Source organism: Trachinotus anak, unplaced genomic scaffold, assembly GCF_046630095.1.
Source record: "Trachinotus anak isolate AG129_WGS33_773 ecotype Australia unplaced genomic scaffold, CSIRO_AGI_Tana_v1 ptg000031l, whole genome shotgun sequence".
In the NCBI taxonomy this organism is placed as follows: Eukaryota; Metazoa; Chordata; class Actinopteri; order Carangiformes; family Carangidae; genus Trachinotus; species Trachinotus anak.
Window position 1 is genome coordinate 2,567,324 of NW_027273882.1, and position 21,151 is coordinate 2,588,474.

General features: G+C 40.2%; 1 protein-coding gene across 4 annotated transcripts in view; it reads right to left on the bottom strand.

Annotated features, from left to right (window-relative positions):
- Window positions 1–17,876, bottom strand: part of fam184ab (family with sequence similarity 184 member Ab) — a 128,554-nt gene extending 110,678 nt beyond the window's left edge. For 2 of the 4 annotated variants that reach the window (XM_071467908.1, XM_071467907.1), the window contains exon 1: window positions 17,171–17,876. In XM_071467908.1, the coding sequence (XP_071324009.1) occupies window positions 17,171–17,332 (162 nt within the window). In that variant the 5' untranslated portion in view covers window positions 17,333–17,876. The remainder of the gene's footprint in view (window positions 1–17,170) is intronic. The other 2 variants (XM_071467906.1, XM_071467904.1) reach the window with 2 other exon arrangements.
- Window positions 17,877–21,151: the final 3,275 nt, after the last annotated feature.

The window sequence follows — 21,151 nt, forward strand, 5'->3', positions numbered from 1 at the left end:
TTAATGTTTACTGTCCATATTTTAATAAGTATTTCTCGTTATGGAAAGATCATGGTTTTGGTTAAAATAGGTGAACGTTAAAAGGTCTGTAATGACACGCAAACTGTTATCTTCCACCTGGAGGTTGGACCTTGTTTTGCTACTTCTACCTCACTGAACATCAATATTAGACATAAAATGTGAAGAGCAGTCCATTATGAATGTAATTTCCAGGGATACTGGCCTGTGTTTTCAATGCCAATTTCTCAACCCACGGTAGTTTACCAAAACACGATGATCTAATTTCATTCTGAGCTCGATCCTCACACTCTCCAGGTCTCCCCCCCCCCCACAATGGAATATTTAAATTTCAGATGAATAATAGCACTGTCTGTTGCTGGCAAAGCATCCAGTGACACTCACTGTGAATGACTCTTTGTTCTTGTTTTTCTATTTTTCTTTTTTTGTGTGTGCTCCTGTTTATATATGTGTGTGTGTGTGTGTGTGTGCGTGTCCAGGTGGTGGCCGGTTTGTCCAGTCGACCATCTCTCTCCAGCTGTCTCCCTCACTGCATGGGCTAACCCTGACTGACACCGACCCTGCCCAGAGGCTAAACACAACACAGCAGTTTCAAATATATCCAACCCCGTACACACGCAGCACAGACACACACAGCGACAGATAAACAATGCTTGGCTGCGGCAACCACAGCTTGATCTAATCTGACCTCAGCCTCAGATGCCTGGTTTTAGGTATTTGTGTGTGGATATGTGTCCGCAGCTGTTGAATGATGAGGCGCACTCCATCACCTGCTTGCCGGTCAGCCTCCTGTGAAATAGAGGATGACTGTCCCCTGAAACTGGACACACACAAACACACACGCACACAAATGTCTGAATTGTGCGTCTTACTCATGCCTCAGTGTCTCTTGTCTGATTCCTGTCTTAATCTTTCTCTCTCTGTATTCGTAATGTCTTCTCGTCCTAACAGTTGTCTGCAGGGTGTGCTGTCCCAGCAGAATGACTGTGGTTCAGCATTTAACTCTTCACTGTGAGACAGTATTCCTCTAACCTTACCTCGCAGATTTAGACAGGTACACATAGTACATAATGTATGCAAGTCCAATACCATCTTTTTATTATAAGTCAGATTTGAATAATCATATTCTCTATGCTGCTAATCAATGCTTTGTAAAGCAGAATATACTAATTATCATAAACACACAAAACAATATTGCTCTCCTCTGTTGTTATGCTAATGCCTCTTTTCTTTGCGTGTTTGTATCCTATGATAGTCTCAAAAAAACATCTGGATGCAACAACTGTATATGTGGAGAGTTCAGGATGTATTGGTTCATTCCTGTTTGGAATACAGATTTGGGGCTGAATTGCTTTAAGGATTTAAATTAAGTGATTCATTTGCTTGGTAACTTACTAGTGACCATCACAGGATTTTATCTGTTAAATGCAGAACAACCATGTTCACAAACTGAATTACTGTAAAACTATAATGAAGTATCTGGAATGTATTTTGCTGCACTAGCTGGTGGTTATTTATCCACTTACTACTAATTCTAAATCAATTTCCAATATATCACAACATGCATCAACATCGTGACATAAAATTTTGTTTTCTGTGATAGATGATTTTATCAGTTCCGCCCAAAGCTATGACCACAATACAATAACCAAGCTAACATTATTGAACTGTTTTACTCAGTCTTAATAAAAACAAGATAAAATATTCTACATTCATTTGTTTTAGAGCTTTTTTGACTTGATCATGTGTTATGTTGGCACTCATTGTGTCAGATGGAAGTAACTTGGGGTTGGTTCATATGTTAAATTTTCCAGCTGGCTACCAACAGACCAGCGAATGGCAATATATTCACGCAGGTGTGTGTATTCTGTTTGAATAAATTTGCCTTCACCTTATCCTCCATTATTTCATGTGAAAATCAAATTTTTCTGAAACATTACAATCTATAGGCTGCTCTTCTTAAACTAAACAAAATAAATCACTGTGAAATCTTTGACGGGCTGAACAGCTGTCCATGAAGGACGCCTCTGCTTGCACCTTCCGAGTGAACAAACAGGTGGGGTTCACATATGACAATAAATGATCAGGGTGCAAACAGTTTTTGGTCTCAAATATGATGTGTGAACCGACGTTTTGTGAAAGACAGAAATCAGTGCAACAAGAATGTACCCAACTCCAACTGCCAGTTCCTATTAGCACACAGGTTGCAGGTTGTACTCTCAGAGGCAGGCCATTAAATGAGCGAAACAAAATGGCACAAATGCGGCGACCTGATAGCCGAATGGTTAGGGTGCGTACCACATGAGCACAGTTACTCTTAGGAGGCGAGTCTCCGATTTAACTCCCAACCAGCCCGACTCCTTCCTGCATGTCATTCCCCTTCTCTCTGTCCCTTTCCTGTCACTCCCTTCTGTCCTGTCAAATCAAGGCACAAAAAATATTTTAAAAAAGGCACAAATCGCCCTGCTAAAAACAACTGCCGATGGACTCTAGTGCAGAGTATAGAGGTCACCACTACCATAGAGATAAACAAAATGAATGAAGTGGTGCTCTGGCTGATTAGTCACATACTGTGTCTATCTTACAGCCTTCTGCTTGCCCTTTACTGGCACCAGGTCAGCTGCTGGAGCGTGGAAATCATTTAAGGTGTGATCAGTTTCTGTTGAGTCATGCTGTAGATCACAGCCACAGGGCTAGAGGTCATTGTCTACAGCTATAGGGTCTACTGTCTGATACGTCTTCAGTTTAAATACCTTAACTATAAATTACAGCTCAGGCACCGTTATTCTGACGTGACTCTAGCTGCAGTCTGACGGAGGTTCTGGTTTCAGCGATCATCACGGGAAAGACTGTTACGAGCCTGCCTTGCACAAGATGTGATGTATGAATGGATGATCATTATGGAGACAGCATCTAGAATAGCACAGCACTGGATCCCTCCGGGAGCTGCACAGCTTGCTCTCTCTCCCTCTGTTTTGCTCACCCTCAGTCACAGCACACTGAATTCCATTAGCAGTGGCATCAGTGTCTATAGCACTTGTAGCCCGCAGCCTCTCTGTTTCTTGTGTGTGTGTGTGTGTGTGTGTGTTATCTCATGGTTTGTGGTATTTTAGGCGCGATGGGAATGAGTGAACCCTTGTTAAATAGTGCAGGATGTCAACCCTGAGAGAAAACTGGTCCACTCCAGACGTGTGCACGTAATCACTCCATCAAGTCAGGGAAAAAAAAAAAACACACTCATCGCTTGGCAGCAGCATGAAAGCTGAGATACTGTGTGTGTCTTTTTAATAGGGTGATTGCAAAGACAAGGTCAGGATGTCATGGCTCACCTGCAGAGCTGTCATATAAACAAGAACACAGATAAAAAAGCAGGGGAGAGCTGGAGGAAAGCAGCACGGCGCTGTAAGCGCGAGCCAGTCGAACATTCTGCCCAAGTGGTAATAAGCTGGAAATCCACAGCTGACTGTCCACATACTGTGTTGACTGGAAAGCTTGCAGTGCTAACACCAAGAGGGCTCACACAGTCTGTGCTCACACTGGTAGGCCAGATCTGAATTTGAGCAAATCAATGTTGGATTCAGACATTTTATGAAAAATTTCATAAAAAATGAAAAAATGAAACGTATAAAAAAAAAAAAAAAAAACATTCCTCCAATTCTGTGATGTGTTTTGAAACTCTACTGTGGAGTGTGACAAGTTTTTTGTCTTTTTTAAGATGTCTACGGGTTCAAGAAAAGTTAAATCAAGGGCAACTGGACTTGGTTGTAGATACTTGAAGACATTTCACCTCTCATCCAAGACTCCTCACTTGTCAGTCAGAACCGATGAAGCCTCCTGGATGAGAGGTGAAAGATCTTCAAGTATCTACAACCAAGTCCAGCTGCCTTTGATTCAACCTTTCTTGGATAACCATGACCTGGATTCACAGACATGTCTGTGGTTTCACGTGACCAGCACTTCTGATTGGCCACTGTGCTATAACCATGTTTCCTTGGGGGTTTGGAATCAAGAGGTGCAACTAAAGGTCATTTACATTATGTATTAGTCTGCAAGTTATTCTCTTGATTACTAATTAACAGTTCTGTTTATAAAGTATCAGAAAATGGTGAAAAGTGCCTTTTAGAATTTCATAAATCCCGTGGTAACATCTTCAATTTCCTTGTTTTTTTTTTCCCATAAGAGTTTGAAACCCCAAGATGTTTAATTCATTAACACATAAGACAAAGAGAAGAACCAAATCCTCACCATTGAGAGGCTAGAACTATGTCATGTTTGGCATTTTGCTTGAAAAATGATCTAAAGGTATGACTGGCTATCTTTAATTTCCTGTTTTTCAGTCCATTAAGGACACACAAATGAATTAAAACTAAATATTCAGGTTCTAAAAAAAAAAAAAAAAAAAAAAAAAAAAGACTACTTCTGATGGTAAAAGTATCACAACATACAGTTTTCCCCTGAAAGCCACTGAGTGAAAACATGCGGTCTGTGCTGGGTGAAGATCAAAAGCCAAGCAACTATATCATACATTCCTGTTTTAATTATACCTGTCTTGTCTGTCCAGCTTTGGCACCACAGGAAAACCAGATAGGTGTAATTCCTTTTGAGATCAACATATCTATTCAATGCATTCTAAGTTTGCACTGATTAACTAACCTTCGCAAAGAACAAGACGCATAGACGTTGTTAAATTCAATTTTCACTTTGCAGCTGCCATGAGCGTACTGTATAATAACCACTCCCAGCAACAATTCCAGCATGGAAGAGAAATTAAAAAGTTATACTTAGCTGGAGCTGTGTGGTGCAGATAGTTTGCCTTTGGATTTAACATTATTGAACATTCATCACTTGTGAATTTCAGGGCTGCGTGAAGATATTTATCTTTCATTTCACAGGATCAGTTTCTGATTACAGACAGAACACTTCCCCCCTTTCATTTCCTCTTCTATTTCTGATATGCTATCTTTCAAACTGAGCAAGATTTCACAAGTTATTAGTAGCATTATAGAAGCTACAGAATTTATTTGTACCGGCCATGAATTCCTTTAAAGTTGGGACAAATGGAGGTGTCAGATAAATAGAGGAGTTAACCATAATAATAAACTTCATTTATATAGCACCTTTCATACACACGATGCAGCACAAAGCGCTTAAGGCCATGTGACCCTGAGCATGCCCGATCTCATAAAGAAACAATCTAGGTAGAGCAATGCACAGATAAAAGGAAAACTTGAGAAAACCTCAACTGTTCCAAAGAATGCAACATACTGAATGCACTTGTATTAAGTAAGCTAGTATGGGCAGCCTTTTAACCTTCACTAAAGTTTCCCTGCAATGTTATAAAATGTTAAGTAATCTATGTCTCTGTGTAAACGCAGTGAAAATTTGCTTTAAATGTCCAAAACTTTGCTGTACTTCTGCCATCCATGGACATCGGGATAATCAATGGATGGCAGCTGCTGCATCACTGATTGGGGTGTAAACCTGTATGTTTGTGCTTTGAGAGCAGTGAAGCAGCTGAATGGTCTCCCATGTGAGATTCAAGTTTTGGTTTGTCAGGTGCTCTGGGCATGGAGGTGCCCATATCTACAACAGAATTTAATTTGGATAAAAAACAGTTTGAATCTACAGCTCCCTGGTAACTGAAGCTGCAGTTGCTTTCCTCTGTTACAGGCCTACTTTTTGATCAGGCTGATTAGACAGAGAGATTCTTGCCTGGAGCTGCTCGATTATATTTAAATGGGCTAAACTTCAAAGTTTAATCTACCTTTTTTTTTTTAAAGACCAAGTACTGGGCAAGTATATTGCTTTTGTGAACCACCCCAGTAGCTGTGTTGGCCTCACAACTGTTAAAATTGATGACTTGCATTTATGATTAATATCTTACACTACACCTAGCCAGACTGGACTGTTTCTAAAACCGCAATCTCCACTATAAAGTGGGGGAAAAAAACAAATGACAAGGAACAAAAATGAATTAGGCACAAAAGGCAAGGTCGGCATTTGTGGAGAATGAGCCTTATTGATTGGACATAAACCACCACTCAGAGAACTGATTGGTTTAAAAGGAGGAATGCTGAGTCATGGGGTTGTCAAGCAGTCAACCACTCAGGGTAAATACAGGTCAGAGGGCTGTGTGGATAAATAGATATTTGGGGTAAATGCCTGCAATACCCCACTGAGTTATAACAAACCCTTTTGAAGATTTGTTTCATCTTATTTTCTCACAGATTGGAGTTCTTATCACAGTTTCCTGCTTTTCTATCATCCCTGTGATGGAGTCAATTTGGGGTCAGGGATCTCTCATATATTCTGTGATTTAAAAGTAAAAGAAAAGCCCTGAAATGTTGATTGTATTAAATTGACATGGATGGTGGAAATGGAAAGGTTTTCTTAAAATACCCTTTCCACAAAGTGCTTGCCTCCACAGATACATGGCTTGACTAATGCGTTTCAAAAACTATTGTGTCTCCATGGCAACAGTGTAGAGGGTATGACTCTTTTATTCCCATTTTTTCATTTGTCACTGTCTTGCTCACTTCCAAAGTCTAAACATTAAGCCACACAGAATATATTCAATTTACACTAAACTTCATTTACAAAATATTATATAAGTGTCAAGTTATTGTTCTATCATTTCTTTTGAGTTCTCACTGTTTGCTCTTATAATGGCTCAAATATTCCCTTAGGGATCAGTTTCATCTTATCTTAACAGGAAGACAGACCGAGGGCTGGGTGAAGTCATAACGAGCCCCGCTGTTGTTTGAATGTCCTTTAGCTAGAGGGAAGGACAGACAGATAAACAGAGGCATGGAGAGAGGGCGTGAAGGAGAGAAGAGTAAACATGCCAGCCAATTTTAGAAAGAGATGAGATGGGCACAGTCTTCAGGAAAATTAAAAAAGATAAACAAAAGAAAAAGGGTGAGTAAAAACTGAAAGAGGTAAAGAAAGGCTAGTTTAATTAATTCATCATCAATCAATTTGGTAAATATACAACCAGAATTATAGCTAGATATGGATACGATTATAAATCAACACATAGGATTTTTTAAATTATTGTCAAAAAAGTGTCACAATATGCAGACGATTCATTTCTCTACATGTCTCAACAAACTTTGTCCCTGCTCAGTGATTGTGAGGCTGCTGATCTTTTTGGCCGTGCTACTAAATGATAGCGGAACATGCTGCTGCCAGTCCTGGTTTCCCACTTCAGTTGTGTCTGTTCCTGTCACTCACATTTGGGATTATCCTTGGGTTGATTCCAGTTCTGGTTTTCTCTTCCAGCTTGTCTGCTTTTTCTGAACCAATGGGTTCAAACATGTTTTCCACAGGTCTGTTATGGACTTAAATTTCGGCCCTGTGGTGCATAGTTAGCTAGCCATGAACCGAATGGAAAGAAAATACACAACGTGGATGTCATGAAAACACATATGAATTAAATCAGAGACTGTGCTTGTGATATTTAAAAATTCAACAGAGAATTTGATGTGTCCATGCAATTTGACACCATTTAATGTAAGTGGCAGCAGCAGACTGATGCGCAATGAGCCATATTTTTTCATTTATCAAAACTTCCTTAAACAACAAATTACAACTACACTCGCTTTATTCATTTTTGGACCGTACTGCAATTCAGCAAAGCAATGAGTGTGCTAGCTAGCTGACTTTATTTTATCTCAAAAAGAGCTACACTGTCTGTCCAATATTTCAAATTGTTTTTTACAATCTACTGACCATGAACTAATTACAGTATATCAGAGTTTAATAGGTTTGAGAGGCCAAATATTAAATATTGTTGGAAGTAGTGAATATATTCAGCAAACCCTGCTGATGAATGACAACGTTTCACATTTATCAGCAGAGGCCTAATGTGGAAGCCACAGCCTGCAGCTACAGCTGTTCCTCTGAGTCTTAAAAGTGTGAGGTCTTTGTCTGTCTCTCCCATCAGGAAAGAGAAATAGAACCCAGTGAGTAGAGACACGTCCCTGGTGGCCGTGCAGACTCACACTGCTGCCAAGAAAAGAAGAGAAAGTCAAAGCAGACTATAACCTCTAAAATCCAGATGCTTACTCGCTACTGACAATGTCTGCCAAAAAGCTCCCTTCACCAGTTAAATGTGTGGGCTGCTGTCAAGATGGGAGGTCTAGACTTTATCAGTTAAATTGGTTTTGAAGGCTGATTCCGATATTTACTTATTTAAGATATTGATAGTTAGTATTTGTGTGTACACTACAGTACTTACAATGCAAAAACATCTCATACTTTAAGACTGTACCTTCTGATATACTTATCTGTAGACTACATAAGGAGTTAAGGCACATCCAGGCAGGTTCCTTGGCTGAAATAAACAGGAACAGAGGACAGCAGAAGATAGTTTGATGTAAAATGGAATGGGCGAGGAGAGGGGAAACCTGGCCCACACTTGTCATTAATGATGGATTGTATTTGGATTTTTCAGCCAAGCAAACGCACCCACATGTAAATTTCTGCAACTGCTTTTTCTACATTGAGGCTATTATGTGTACAGGTGCCTACCTATGTCTCCCTCCCTATTCTCTGTGTTTTACTAATTTCAGAATGTAGTAGCTTTTAGCTTTGACTGTATCTTACACTGTGTGTTGTATGACAAAGTAAGCAAATAGCAGCAAAGAAGCAGCAGTTTTGAAATCTGCAGGACTGAGAGTTTGGAAATGTGGTAAATTAAAGGAGGTTTTGCAGATACATGTGTCACGTCATGCCAGCAAGTTGAGAGTAAATTATGAACAAGACTTGGTCAAAACCTAGCATATGGCTGGATTGTGTCGTCAGCTATTTGCATTCTGCCTAGTGTCAGCCAGTTTCAGCCCTTCATCTGTTTGCTTCTCTCCTACTCTCTGTGCTCATGTATACAGTATTTTAATACAGCAAAAGTTCAAGCTGTTCTCATTTACATCTTTTTCTGTTTGTTGCCAGACAACGGAGCAAGTATGAAATAGTGGCTGAAATGCTACATGTTAAGCAGCAGACGCTTCCAAGCTGTTGCTCTGCTGCTAAAACACTGATTTTATCACCATGACAGCATCTGACAAAATCACCAAACACAAAAGTTGAAGACAACAGCTTTGCGGTAATTTTGGCAATATTTACTTTTAAAAGAGAACATTATTCACTCATTCACGTCAGCTGCTGAGCAGTCACCACAGGGAGGTGAACCTACTCAGTGAAAAGTCACTGAAGGGGTCTGAGAAGTCAGTAAATCTAGAGACAGTTGGCAACACTGCTTGTTCATGCTAAATTATTCTGAAAGAGCAATGACCAATGAGGAAACTTCAACACTCGGCCAGCTGACCAATGGCATAACCTTATCATTCAGTCGTGCACTATTGAGCTGACTAATAGTGTAAGTTCATCACTCAGTCAGCAGCATGCGTGTTTAAAGGGCTGTCCCCACCACTGTGGTCCAGCCAAAAATGGATCACAAGGTTATAAAACAAGAGTTGAAAATGACTCTAGATTAGATCAGTAAAGTTACCCTCAGTAAAGAGGGCTAACATTTGCTTTGAATCAAAATCAATCACATTGCTTAATAATGACATTATCATTTCTTGGTCAACAGCAGATGTGCAGAATGCAGAAATGTGTCGACAATCTACTGTTTCTATTCCAGTGATGTGGTTGTGCTGTACACTATCGACAAACACTATCAGCTCTGCACAGCTGCTATTGCCCACAAGCTGCTTCCTTTCAATATGGCCATCAGAAAGACCATTACATCACCTGATAGCCCTCACTGTTGAACGATCCCCTGCAGACTGAGGCTTGTTTCAGGCACTTTGTGGTGAAGCAGTGATGGGCTACGTACTGCTGGGCTGGCCCTTTACTGGATCGCAGTCCTGACGGAAATTTCATTCTGACCTGTTCTTGTTTTTTGATGCATCTTTGCTTCAGCTTTGAAGCTAAAGCTAAAACCTCACCGAGCTAAGACAGATTCCTCCTCCTCTGCTGGACAACCATGAACACAGAGAGGAGCGTAATAACAAAGAATGGAGAAAGAAGAGACAGGAGCAGACAGGTGTAAAACACCTGAGGGTTCCTTCTGAAGGGAAAACTAATGACAAGATCAGCTTCTTCCTCTCTCTCTCTCTTTTCTCAAACATAAACCTGTTCTCTCACTTCTCTTTCTAATGACCAGAGGGGCTTTTCAGGGATCTCTGAACATGCCAGCACTAATATTTTTGATTGAGCTGAGTTAATAGAATAAGCTCAAAGAAGCACATAAAGGGACAAGGTTGTTGAATTACAAACCAGCAATACCATTTTGCAGTGTAATGGATTTGATGGGAGTGCTGGAAAGCCAGTATTTACTGGTTTGGATTAAAGCCAGTAGTATTCAATATATTGTGATACAATAAATGTAATTTCAAATCCTAAAAAATCCAAAAAGCCCACATTAACATTAGTCATTCAGTGAATCAGTGAGGCAGGTTTCATTGCAGCTTTTACAGTCTGTTGACTCCAGTCAGACCACCGCACCGTGCTGGAATGAGCTCCCAGGTCAAACATCTCATAAACACTTATAATAAACACACACTGGCTGTGTTTACAGAAAAACAGCTCCTGTGAGACCTTCCACAGAAAAACAACTGAATATTTGTCTCATATATCAGCCGTATATTGCAGCCAATCGTGCACTGGCGTTGCTTTACATCGTGCCTGTTGCTGCGACGTGATTGATTGCAGCAACAGCCAATGAAAACAAGACGGAGAGAAGTAGTAGAAAATGTGGCTCCCGGCTGCCCAAAGGCAGAGGAAACATTCAAGGTCAAACATTAAGAATGACTCATCAAAACATCCTCCATACACACCTTGGAAATCTATGAGCCACTGTGTATGCAAGTGTGCGCTCAAGCATGTGTGTGTGAGTGTGTCAACAGGCACATCGGCCGTGCTTTATTTGTAGTGGTATAGTGCTTGAGGCCAATATGCCCCCCCCCCCCTCTCTCTCACTCGCTCTTCCTGTCTCTTTGTATGTGTGTTTCAGTGTAAGTGTGAATGTGAGAGTGTGTGTGTGTGTGTGTGTGTGTGTGTGTGTGTGTGTGTGTGTGTGTGTGTGTGTGTGAGTATGTGGGCGTATCTTAATGAAATCTGACAGAGAATTGTGACAATCAGTGAAGGAGCATCCTGCAGAGGTTAATAAGTTGTACTCCTCACAGCAGCAGCGGGCCGCCCTGCACACACACGCAGACACACACACATACAAAAAGCACACACACACCAATCTCCTGCGTGTTTTCATTCACCTAAAATTATATTTAGAGATTACGAACCCTAAATTCAGGGCGGGTTTCTTTAACAGGCTGTGAAGGGCAATCTTTCCAGTTTGTTACCTCCAAGAAAAGACTCTCGGGACCGAAGCGGTGACATCACTTGTCCTCACACTTCCTGTTTTCTGTGATAAACAACAGCTTATAATAACATGTCAGTCAGCTTGTTTTGTTGTCTCTGCCCTGCATCATTTCCACACATGAAACAATCCCAGTGAAACACAGTGGGGTCCAACAGTCTGACGACACTTTCTCATTCATGTGAAAGAGAATGTGGTCTCACACTTTTGGACCCTACTGTATGTGATGGTGCAAATTCTATGAAAGTCAGTCATTTTTCTTCATACAAGAAGAAATATCTCAATAGCTAGTTCATAGTTTCCTCTAATCTGTGTCTTGGGAGCAGCTTTTCATTCAATTAGGAAGATATCGTCAAGATTTAATAACCTTTGTTGCCAATATTTAGACTAACAATATTGTAACAACAGTAGCAGGAGGAAAAGTTGCTGTATTGGGGGTATTTTCACTCTGCCAAAAATAACAGATTTTTTGATACTCTTAACATTTTTTTGATAGTCATGGCCGGGAATGTATGCATTTTAATCTGAAATTATACGCATTTTAAATGATTAAATTCCCCAAATGCAACATCTTAAATGTTGGCACGAAATGCAACTGCAACACAAACTGCAGCTTTGGGTTTGAATGAGCAGTATCGGACTTTAAAATCCCTATCAGCCCTATCCTCAATCCCCAAGTCTGGAGTCGTGTTGCTCTGACCATCTGCTCTCTTATCCTGCCCAGGCTACACAGATCACTGCACCACCACCCCTGGATTATGGCATCAACATACACACATGCACGCGCGCGCACGCACACACGCACGCACGCACGCACGCACGCACGCACGCACGCACGCACGCACGCACACACACACACACACACACACACACACACACACACACACACACGCATCTTGGCTTTCATGATGCTGCCAAGTGATTCGTGATCTGTGTGCAAGTGTTTTTTCAGCAGTATTCTCAGCCAGTACAGTCACTTAAGGCAAGAGATTGGTACGGACACACTCTTCTGCATTATCCCATATATGAATATAGTAGACTATTATCTGTCAGTATTTTCACATACTTCATACATAAAGGATCATTTCTCTCCAGCTGTCCTGGACTGACACTTGGCCACAGAGTGAATACTGGGAAATATTTGGGGATATTGTAAAATTAGAAAACTGCAAAATCTTATTTCGATTCAATTCTCATATTTTCTTTAGTCTTTGGTGAGAAGCAGAGAGGAGCTACACGTAACAGTTTTGGGAAGACGGATGCACGAAGCAAAACAGGAATAATGAATGACTCCATGGACAAAGGGACTAATGACGACTGATGTTTAAGTCAGAACATCACTTAATACACAATCAGAGAATGGCACCAAATCCTCTCATTGTTGCAGTCTGGACTATGTTTTGAGTCTATCTGTTGTGGCTTGCAATACAAACCATGTAGTGGAGTCTACACTGTCATGATGAAACTGAAATTGAAGACTGTTTTCACAAAATCATATCTGTAATTTTCACTTAAAAAAAAGCCAGTATCATTGTGATGTACTGTATCTATATCTATACACCCACATATTGGTATAGCTGATTCTGCAGTGTCAGTGTTACTGTATCATAAGGAACTGACAGAACCTAGATTTGGCAAAGCTTCAGAAATGTCGAGCAGCCGGCAGCAAGATATCAGCAGAGAGTTTTCGAGGTCACGGTTAAAAAATAGTTTTTCAGATTTATTCTTCAACATTTGAATGCCACTGTCTTCAAATGTTTATGTACATGATGATGCCACAGTGCTGCAGCACTATAGAATATGGCTTGCAAACAGGGCACAAACACACATTAACGCACACACTACAGTATTTCACTATCTCTGTCGCTTTCAATCCCTTCGTCCAGAAATACATGGAGGGCTCAGAGGTCTATTTCTGACTCACTTCAACACTAAAGTCAGTCAGGCATTGCTTATGAAACACACACAGACACACGCACGCACACACACACACACACACACACACACACACACACACACACACACACACACACACACACACACAAACACACACACCCTAGGCTAGGTAATACATTTGTTATAAAGCATTCTCCTGACGATGCAAAATGACATGCTGCCCTCTCTGTTTCCCACTGCTCCGACAACAACCAGAAACTTCAGCCCTGACTCACTGTGGACAGGCTGCAAAAATCAGGCTTATTCCTTTATGAAAAATCCTCGGCCCACTTCTTACAGTACATGCCATTACCCTGAATTATAATTTATATAAAACTTGTTGCCATAGCAGCAAAACCCCTACACCGCCTTCTTTTTGACAGAGGCACTACAATAAAGGCAAAAATCATCAGAGAGTATAACTAACGACCAAAAAGAAAAAATCATGACAGTGAAATCCACGCAGAGCCTCAACTACACAGGGGACAGAAAGCTCCTTTGTGGGATTAAAAATTACTGCAAGAAGTCTTAAATAACAGAGGCAGCATCACAAATCACGAAATGCAACACCACAGGAGAAATGCAATCAATGACGACCTACTGACTACGCATAAACGTTGCCTCCATCTATGCGCTTTTGCAGACAAATGCATATAAAGTGTCAAAGCTCGGGCACAGGTGAAGGGAACTGACAACGCTGCTGCACGTTGCTCCTTTGTACTGATGCATAACTAAGGAGCAGGCTGATGAGTCTGGTAATCATCAGAAATCAGAAAATCCAAAGAAAAAAAAGGCAGCTCAAAACAGCTGCTGAGATGAGATGCAAAATTCAGATGCCTCTATCACTCTCGAGTCACCCTCAGACACAGCAAGGTGGAAATCAATTAGCCTGGGAAGTGTCACAGAGGCTCTGAGGTTGCTACATATTCCTGAATGCAGCTCCGTCTCCACAGAGATCAGCGGTCAGTGTGAGCAGATGGCCTGAGCGCTATCGGCCTCTTCCCCTGCTTTGTTGTGGCCTAATGCAACAAGGCACAGGAGATACGAGGCTCAGATGCGTCGCCTGCGGGAATATGTGGGAATCATGTGACTTGACATATGAAAAATACAATTCACTATTGTTTTAGTTGGTAAATACTAGTAGAAAATACTGTTTTACCTCAGCTTTCAACTGCTTATATTCTGACGCCAACATCAATCAAATAAATATATTGAATATTCAGTAATGTTTAATACTGATGTGTTATTTTAAAAGAAGTCAATAAAGTGAGCACTTTTCATAAGCATTTCCACTTCTTGATTGCTTTTTCAATCTTAAAGTTGATGTTAAACACAGCCAAATGAATCACACACTTACAGAGTGAATGAAAATATACATCAAATCCAGATTCTGGCATCTCAAAGGCAATCAAAAACATGTGCAACCTCATTTCTTTCCATCCTGTTGCTGAGCAGTGATCTGGGATGTGCTCGTCTAATTACTCAGCCCAGTTGCATTCAATGTTATTGTTTGAGTTTTAAATATCAGTATGCATAAGTAATCCTTGGCAGAGGTTTATAAAAGGCATTAGTGTCCTCTCCCTGTCCCTAAAAGCTGGTGAGGCAGCTTACCTTAATGTTTACTGATTATTTTTGCCAGTAAGCACGTTTTTTGTTTTTTTTTTGCTGATTTTTTGCTGGTATTTTTGCAAGTCTTCACATCAGTGGCTAAAACAAAATATATTTATATCTTTGTCCTGTATCAAATATTGATAAAATAATTGCATAAACTAATTCTGCTTTCAATCAAATTTAACCCTGATATCTTTTAACATGCAAACCACCAAATCAGTGCTTACTGGGTTTACAGTATGGGTAACAGGTTTTTACTGTTGTTGCATATAACCCATCTGCCACTGACATTGCAAATATACTGTTTACAAAATTGCTTGAGAAAAGTGCCCATTTCATTGGCTTTGAAAAATAAAATAGTGTTAAACCTATTTACACATAATATTTCATACATTATTTCCTTGGCGATGGTGTCTGAGTAGTGCCGATGGGCGAGAGGATGGATGTTTTTAGACTGCAGTAGGGTCAAAGTGTGTGGGGCATGACATATATTAAATCTGTTAGTTGAAATTTTGTATAGTATGCCTACTAAAGAATTTAAACTAAAAAGTAAGAAGTAAAAAATATTTCGAAATAGAAAATAAGAAAATATGATGTATGTAATGTTTGTGGCAGTTACTGTTTAATAAGTACACTGCATGTTAGGTGAAAGGTGAAAAGCCTTTTTTTTTCATTTCAATGTAACTTTAAAGAGCCCACACTGCACTAAGGCTTGGCACACACCTCGCCCAAGGCTGCTGAATTATGATTCTTTTTTTTCAGCCTCCACTTCCTCAGCACGAAGAGATGTACTGAGAGCACAAATCTTACAGTTAGAGTCAGTAGCCAAGTCCATGAAGGACTTGAGTTGTCAAACCCTTCAGTAGCAAGTAGGAGGCATCTCCGAAAAGCCACCTGGCGACATGTGAGGCAACGGTAGACCTCCAGCCTGACGATAATGACATGCTGGAGACACAAACATGCTTTGACCCTGAGTGAATGTTATGGAGAGGTTGCTGCTCTGTGATAGAAGTTGGAACCCTGTCATTTTGCCAAGTGAGTGATGAAAGCACTGATCCCCAGGGCGAAAAAAAAAAACAAAAACATTTGAAATGCCCTTGAAAGCCCACAGGTGTGGTTGGTGTGGAGACACAATATCATCTAGTCAGCTGAACAAAGAAAATAAAATGTTAAACTGAACTAATTCCCATTAAGGAGCTCCTAAGTCTAATATATACTACATTATCTAAACGTTTGCCTAGAACTACGGATTACATGCTGTGTGAATAAGCATTTTCAATTTTCAAGACAAGAACAACAGACAAAAATTCAAAATTCAACACATATACAAACACAAAAAAACAACAGGGGAATTGCAAGGCATGGAACAAAATATTCTAAATAAGAAAATAAGGAAAGGGAATTGCATGACTGTGACAGGATACTGAAATGCACAATTATCCATCAGGCTCATGCCTTGTTTTCAATCTGTGTCTCATTTTCAAATCATCAAGAGGGGATCAAAGTTTGGAGGAAGCGCCTTATTTAGCTGCATGATTATTTATAAGGCCCTAGAACAACATCAACATGGGCAAGTGAAGCAAAATGCCTGCACAGTCTGTGTTGCTATAGGTGATTAATGACTGATCTGATTAATGTCGTGGCTAATGACCCGTTTGATAGATGCAGGACCCGAACAGACCGGGTTCGCCCTCAGGAAGCTGATATCTCCCAAGCGTGCCGTCCTTTCTATTAGGAATAGAACTGTATACCAAACTCCGTTAAAGAATTTCACACTTTAAGACTTTTCTGTCTTTCACCTTCAATATACGGTTATGTCCCGGGTCTTAACGCATTTTAAGAAAAGAGAAGGGTTGCTTTTTATTTCGGTGTGCCATTCATACACCTGGCAACATGCATGTAAATTAAAATCAAACTTTAACAATGATTTCGAGCATAATTCCTACTTCTCCATTCACGAAAATACAGCTGTAGTGAGCGGTGAATTATAATTAATTATTATATCAGAGAAAGTGGTGTTTTAGGGTGTGCTAGTATTACTTGATGATTCAAAAAAAAAGATATTTCATATACCTGTTGGCAACACATTTATTTACTAAATAGGCTCAATTCCTTAAGGAGTTTGGTGCACAGCTCACACAAGAACGATAGGTATAGGGTCTAACCCAGGGGTTGAAACACTGCTCAAAGAGAGTGGAGGAGAGGCCTGAGAAAAACACTCCTTACCTTTGTTAGCTGTGCTATTTTCTTGCTCATCTTCAGGTGCAGGTCTTGGGTATATTCCATGGCGATGCCGGACGGAAAGGGCACGCTGGACGCCGAGGAAGGAGTAAATTTCCCCTGACCGGCAGGGCAGTAGTACTGCTGCCAACCCGACCCAGTCGCCATCTTCACGACGATGCTTCAGATGCTTGGGAGAGATACGGGCTGTGATAATGAACCGGATGGTGCTAATGAGACGACCGGTGAGCGGCGGAGAGGACCGGGACAGTGTCACACAACAACAAAAATAAATAAATATCAAAACTACGAAGCCTTTTTAGCCCGCAGACTGTTAAAAATTGATTTCATTTTGCTTGCTTCCGTTTAACAGTACACCAAAGGGCGAATTTTTTAAATATTTCTAAACACCTCGTCAGCTACTACCATCCTGTCCGTTCAAAATGTGGCCGTTTTCGGCGGTCCGAGGAGCGGGTCGCGTCTGCTGTCACCTGGCGCTGATGTGGAGCTGTTTTCGGGCAGCTGGCTGGCTGGCTCCCGGTCGGTCACCTTGATACCGATGTTTCTCAGCTGGAGCCGTTAGGAGTGATTCCTGCTCGGTGCATTCCGGTTACATTAACGGAGAGTGTGTGTGTGTGTGTGTGTGTGCAGCACGGGCTCGGCGGTTGGTCGCTTCTCCTCTGTTGCCATGGATCACCTCAACAGTTTGTGCTGCATTCACGTAGGATGGGAGCAGCGCTGCGTTCAGGTGCTGTCGGAAAAAAACAGACATTTCCAAGGTGAGCACGCATGAAAGTGTGGTGAACACACGGCGGTAGAGGCGAGATGTGACGTTCAAAGGCTGATTTTAATTTTAATTTAAATCCCGCTTTGATGAGGTTAAAAGCGTGTACGTGGTTGTTTGAAGTGCATACATGAGACCTCGGGTCTTTTCAAAATAAAAGACTTACCCAGACAGGCTGACTTCATGAGGATTGGGACCAAAGCAGTTACAAAAAACCTATCATTAACAGTAGGCTCAAGTCAATTAGCTGGGCTCAATCAGCTGGATTTACTCCCAGTAATTGCCATCTATTAGTCAATTCTTAATCAGCTGTAGTTTCATCACATTGACCATCCATCATATTGTACATCCTTTGTCTGTGAATATAATTAACAAAATAAGACGTGAAATAAAAGAGAGAGAGAATAAATGAAATACACACAATAAAAATTATCCAATGCAGAGAATAACCTATCAAATGTAATGATTAGTCGATTAATCAATTAGTCAATCAAACCAATTTAAACAGCAACTATTTTGATAATCGATCATTTCAGTCGTTTTTCAAGCAAAAATACAAAAGAGTGGTTTCATTTAATCAAATGTAAAGATTTGCTGTTTTTGTTAAACTGCTGTACCACAGTACATTTTATTGTTCATGCCCGTCCTGAAAATATCATCCATTACCATGGTGCATTTTTGTAATAGATAAATGCATTAACTTAGATTTGTTCTAGCATTTGAATATGTGAATCTGCAGTCCGGCCCCTTTCATGTCATATGGGAAAGAGGATTCATGAGCTTCCAACCTGATGCTATTCTCTTCAGCTTGCATGGCATTGCATGTTTTCAGAAAGATTAAAACCTGGCCCACCATCTGGTCTGCAAATGAATGTTAACTCCCATCATGCCACATCCTGTTTAGCCCCACAGAGATCATAAAACATGACAACCAAATGTTGTACAAGTACAAAAAAAAACAAAAATATTAAAATAAAGTAAATTAAAAATAAACTTTCAAGATGGAAGAAATACGTAGCAGATTTCTTATTTTCTCTTCTCAGATGAGCAGTAATTCCCAGGGGGGAGGTCATATGAAGTGCATGGTTCTTCCATGGCACATGAATACATCAAGTTGAATTTTTTAGTGACGTCACTTCATCTATCAAAGCTCAACAGAAATGAAATGAAAAATTTAAACTGACTGCAATGGCAGCTGCAGGCAGTACTTCACATAGCCATAACCGCAGGATGACGCAATCAGTTTGTCTTATGGATTCTATTTATGGTTCAACATGATTTTTTCAGCCCTGTGGGTGTTCACTGCATCCATATATATATATATATATATATATATATATATATATATATATAAAAAGTCAGAAATAAGGTTTATATTGTCATTGTCAATCCTATTACACTGGACGAGGATTTGTGATAAAAAGAACAATATCATGAAATATCCTTTTATTCAGTAACACTGTGCTTTGTGACTGGGCACAGGTGTGGTGTTTTATCTGCTCTATTGGGATCCATAGTTTCAAACATTACAAGGATTTTGCTGTAAGTCTGCCCTGTTATCACTGTAAACTGCAAAGGTGCTATACAGACATAGCAACAAGTTTGTATTTTCATATTTTTTCTCTTTTCAGTACTAACCATCTCCGATCAGTGTGTGTTCAAATATGTGTATGTTGTGAACACGTATTTGCCAAACCCCTACATAACTTCAACATAGTTATGTGACCTAACCCCAACCTGAACTCACAGTGAGGCAACAAAAAATAAAAATCTCACTTACTTAATGTTACATCATTTTAAAGATTCCCAAAGTGAGAAGTACGAGTACAAACACACATATACTACACACACACACACACACACTTTATAATCACTCCTGTTCGCTGAGGCCTGAAGCCAATAGGAGTGCATTAATTTCTGTGTTGTCTTTGTCTTGCTGTGGGTCAATAACTCTTCAAACCTTGGAGGACGATGAAAACTTATTGGTGGTGCTACACATAGCAAATAAGTAAGTGAAACTTTACAGAGCATTTTTTAAATACACACACAATTTAAACAAACCAACACATGAGACAGAGATAGAGGTCTATAAAAAAAAAAGCCCTGTCTCTAACGATTGGGTATGAGAAGTTACTTAAAACCATCCAAAGATTCAGCAAATCTGATTGTGGAAGATGATTAGAGGGTTTAGGCTAATAGTAATTAACACAAACGAATGCACAGGTCTGATGTATCTAGTTGTTGGGAGAAATCAATGGTATGTATTCTCAGAGTGCATTTAATATCAGGTTAAAAAAGAAAGAGCCTCAAGGTCCATCAATAAAGGGATTTAACTCTCAGGTGCTGCAATGATTCATTACAGAGTGAAAGGTTATTGAACAGGCTCAGTTGCTGGTTTAATGTGCAGATACCCATGGTGGGGGCAGGGGGCATCAATAAGCTCCCACAAATCCCCTGCATCTGCAGTCATTTAGCAGCAAAAGCTACAAAAGCCTGAACTTACAAACAGAATAAAACGTTCAGGGACAAAGTCTTATATGTTTTATTCAGTAGCTGATGATTGACAGGCAATATTTTATCAGTCATATTGCTGGAAAATATCCTCTTAGAGACAATGGCAGTTAGCTTAGCTTAGCAAAAAGACTGGAAGCAGGGTCTTGTCTAAAATTCAATAATACACCTACACTAAAGGTCACAGCCCAAATCACATATTGTTAATTTGTGTGACGCTGTAATGCTCATCTCTATCCTGATTAACAGGAAGGTCGCCAATCTGTCAATCACACAGTAGCCACACCCTAAAGTATGCCATTCTATATCATCTATTTTACTCATAATGGGACCATAATTTAATAATTAACATTGTGTTGTACTGAAGAAGGCTTCCAACTAACAATTGAGACCATAAACTTATTAGGATTTTTTATTGTGAGGCAATAAATCAAGTGTGAATTAGGGTAATTTTCCCATAGACTTCCATACAAGACTTATGCAACCAGTGGAGTCTTCCCTTGATGCACCAAAGCTGAGTGTTGTCTTCGTTGTTGTCTTTGTCTAATTTTCAGCAATAACAGAACAGTTTTTTTTCTAGCACCAAAGGACCAAATGCGATCCTGGTCTGGTTTATCTGGCTACCAGATTTGGTGGTTAATGCTAAAATGGCCACGGCGGTCATTTTGACCGTTTTGAAACTTACATGTGTA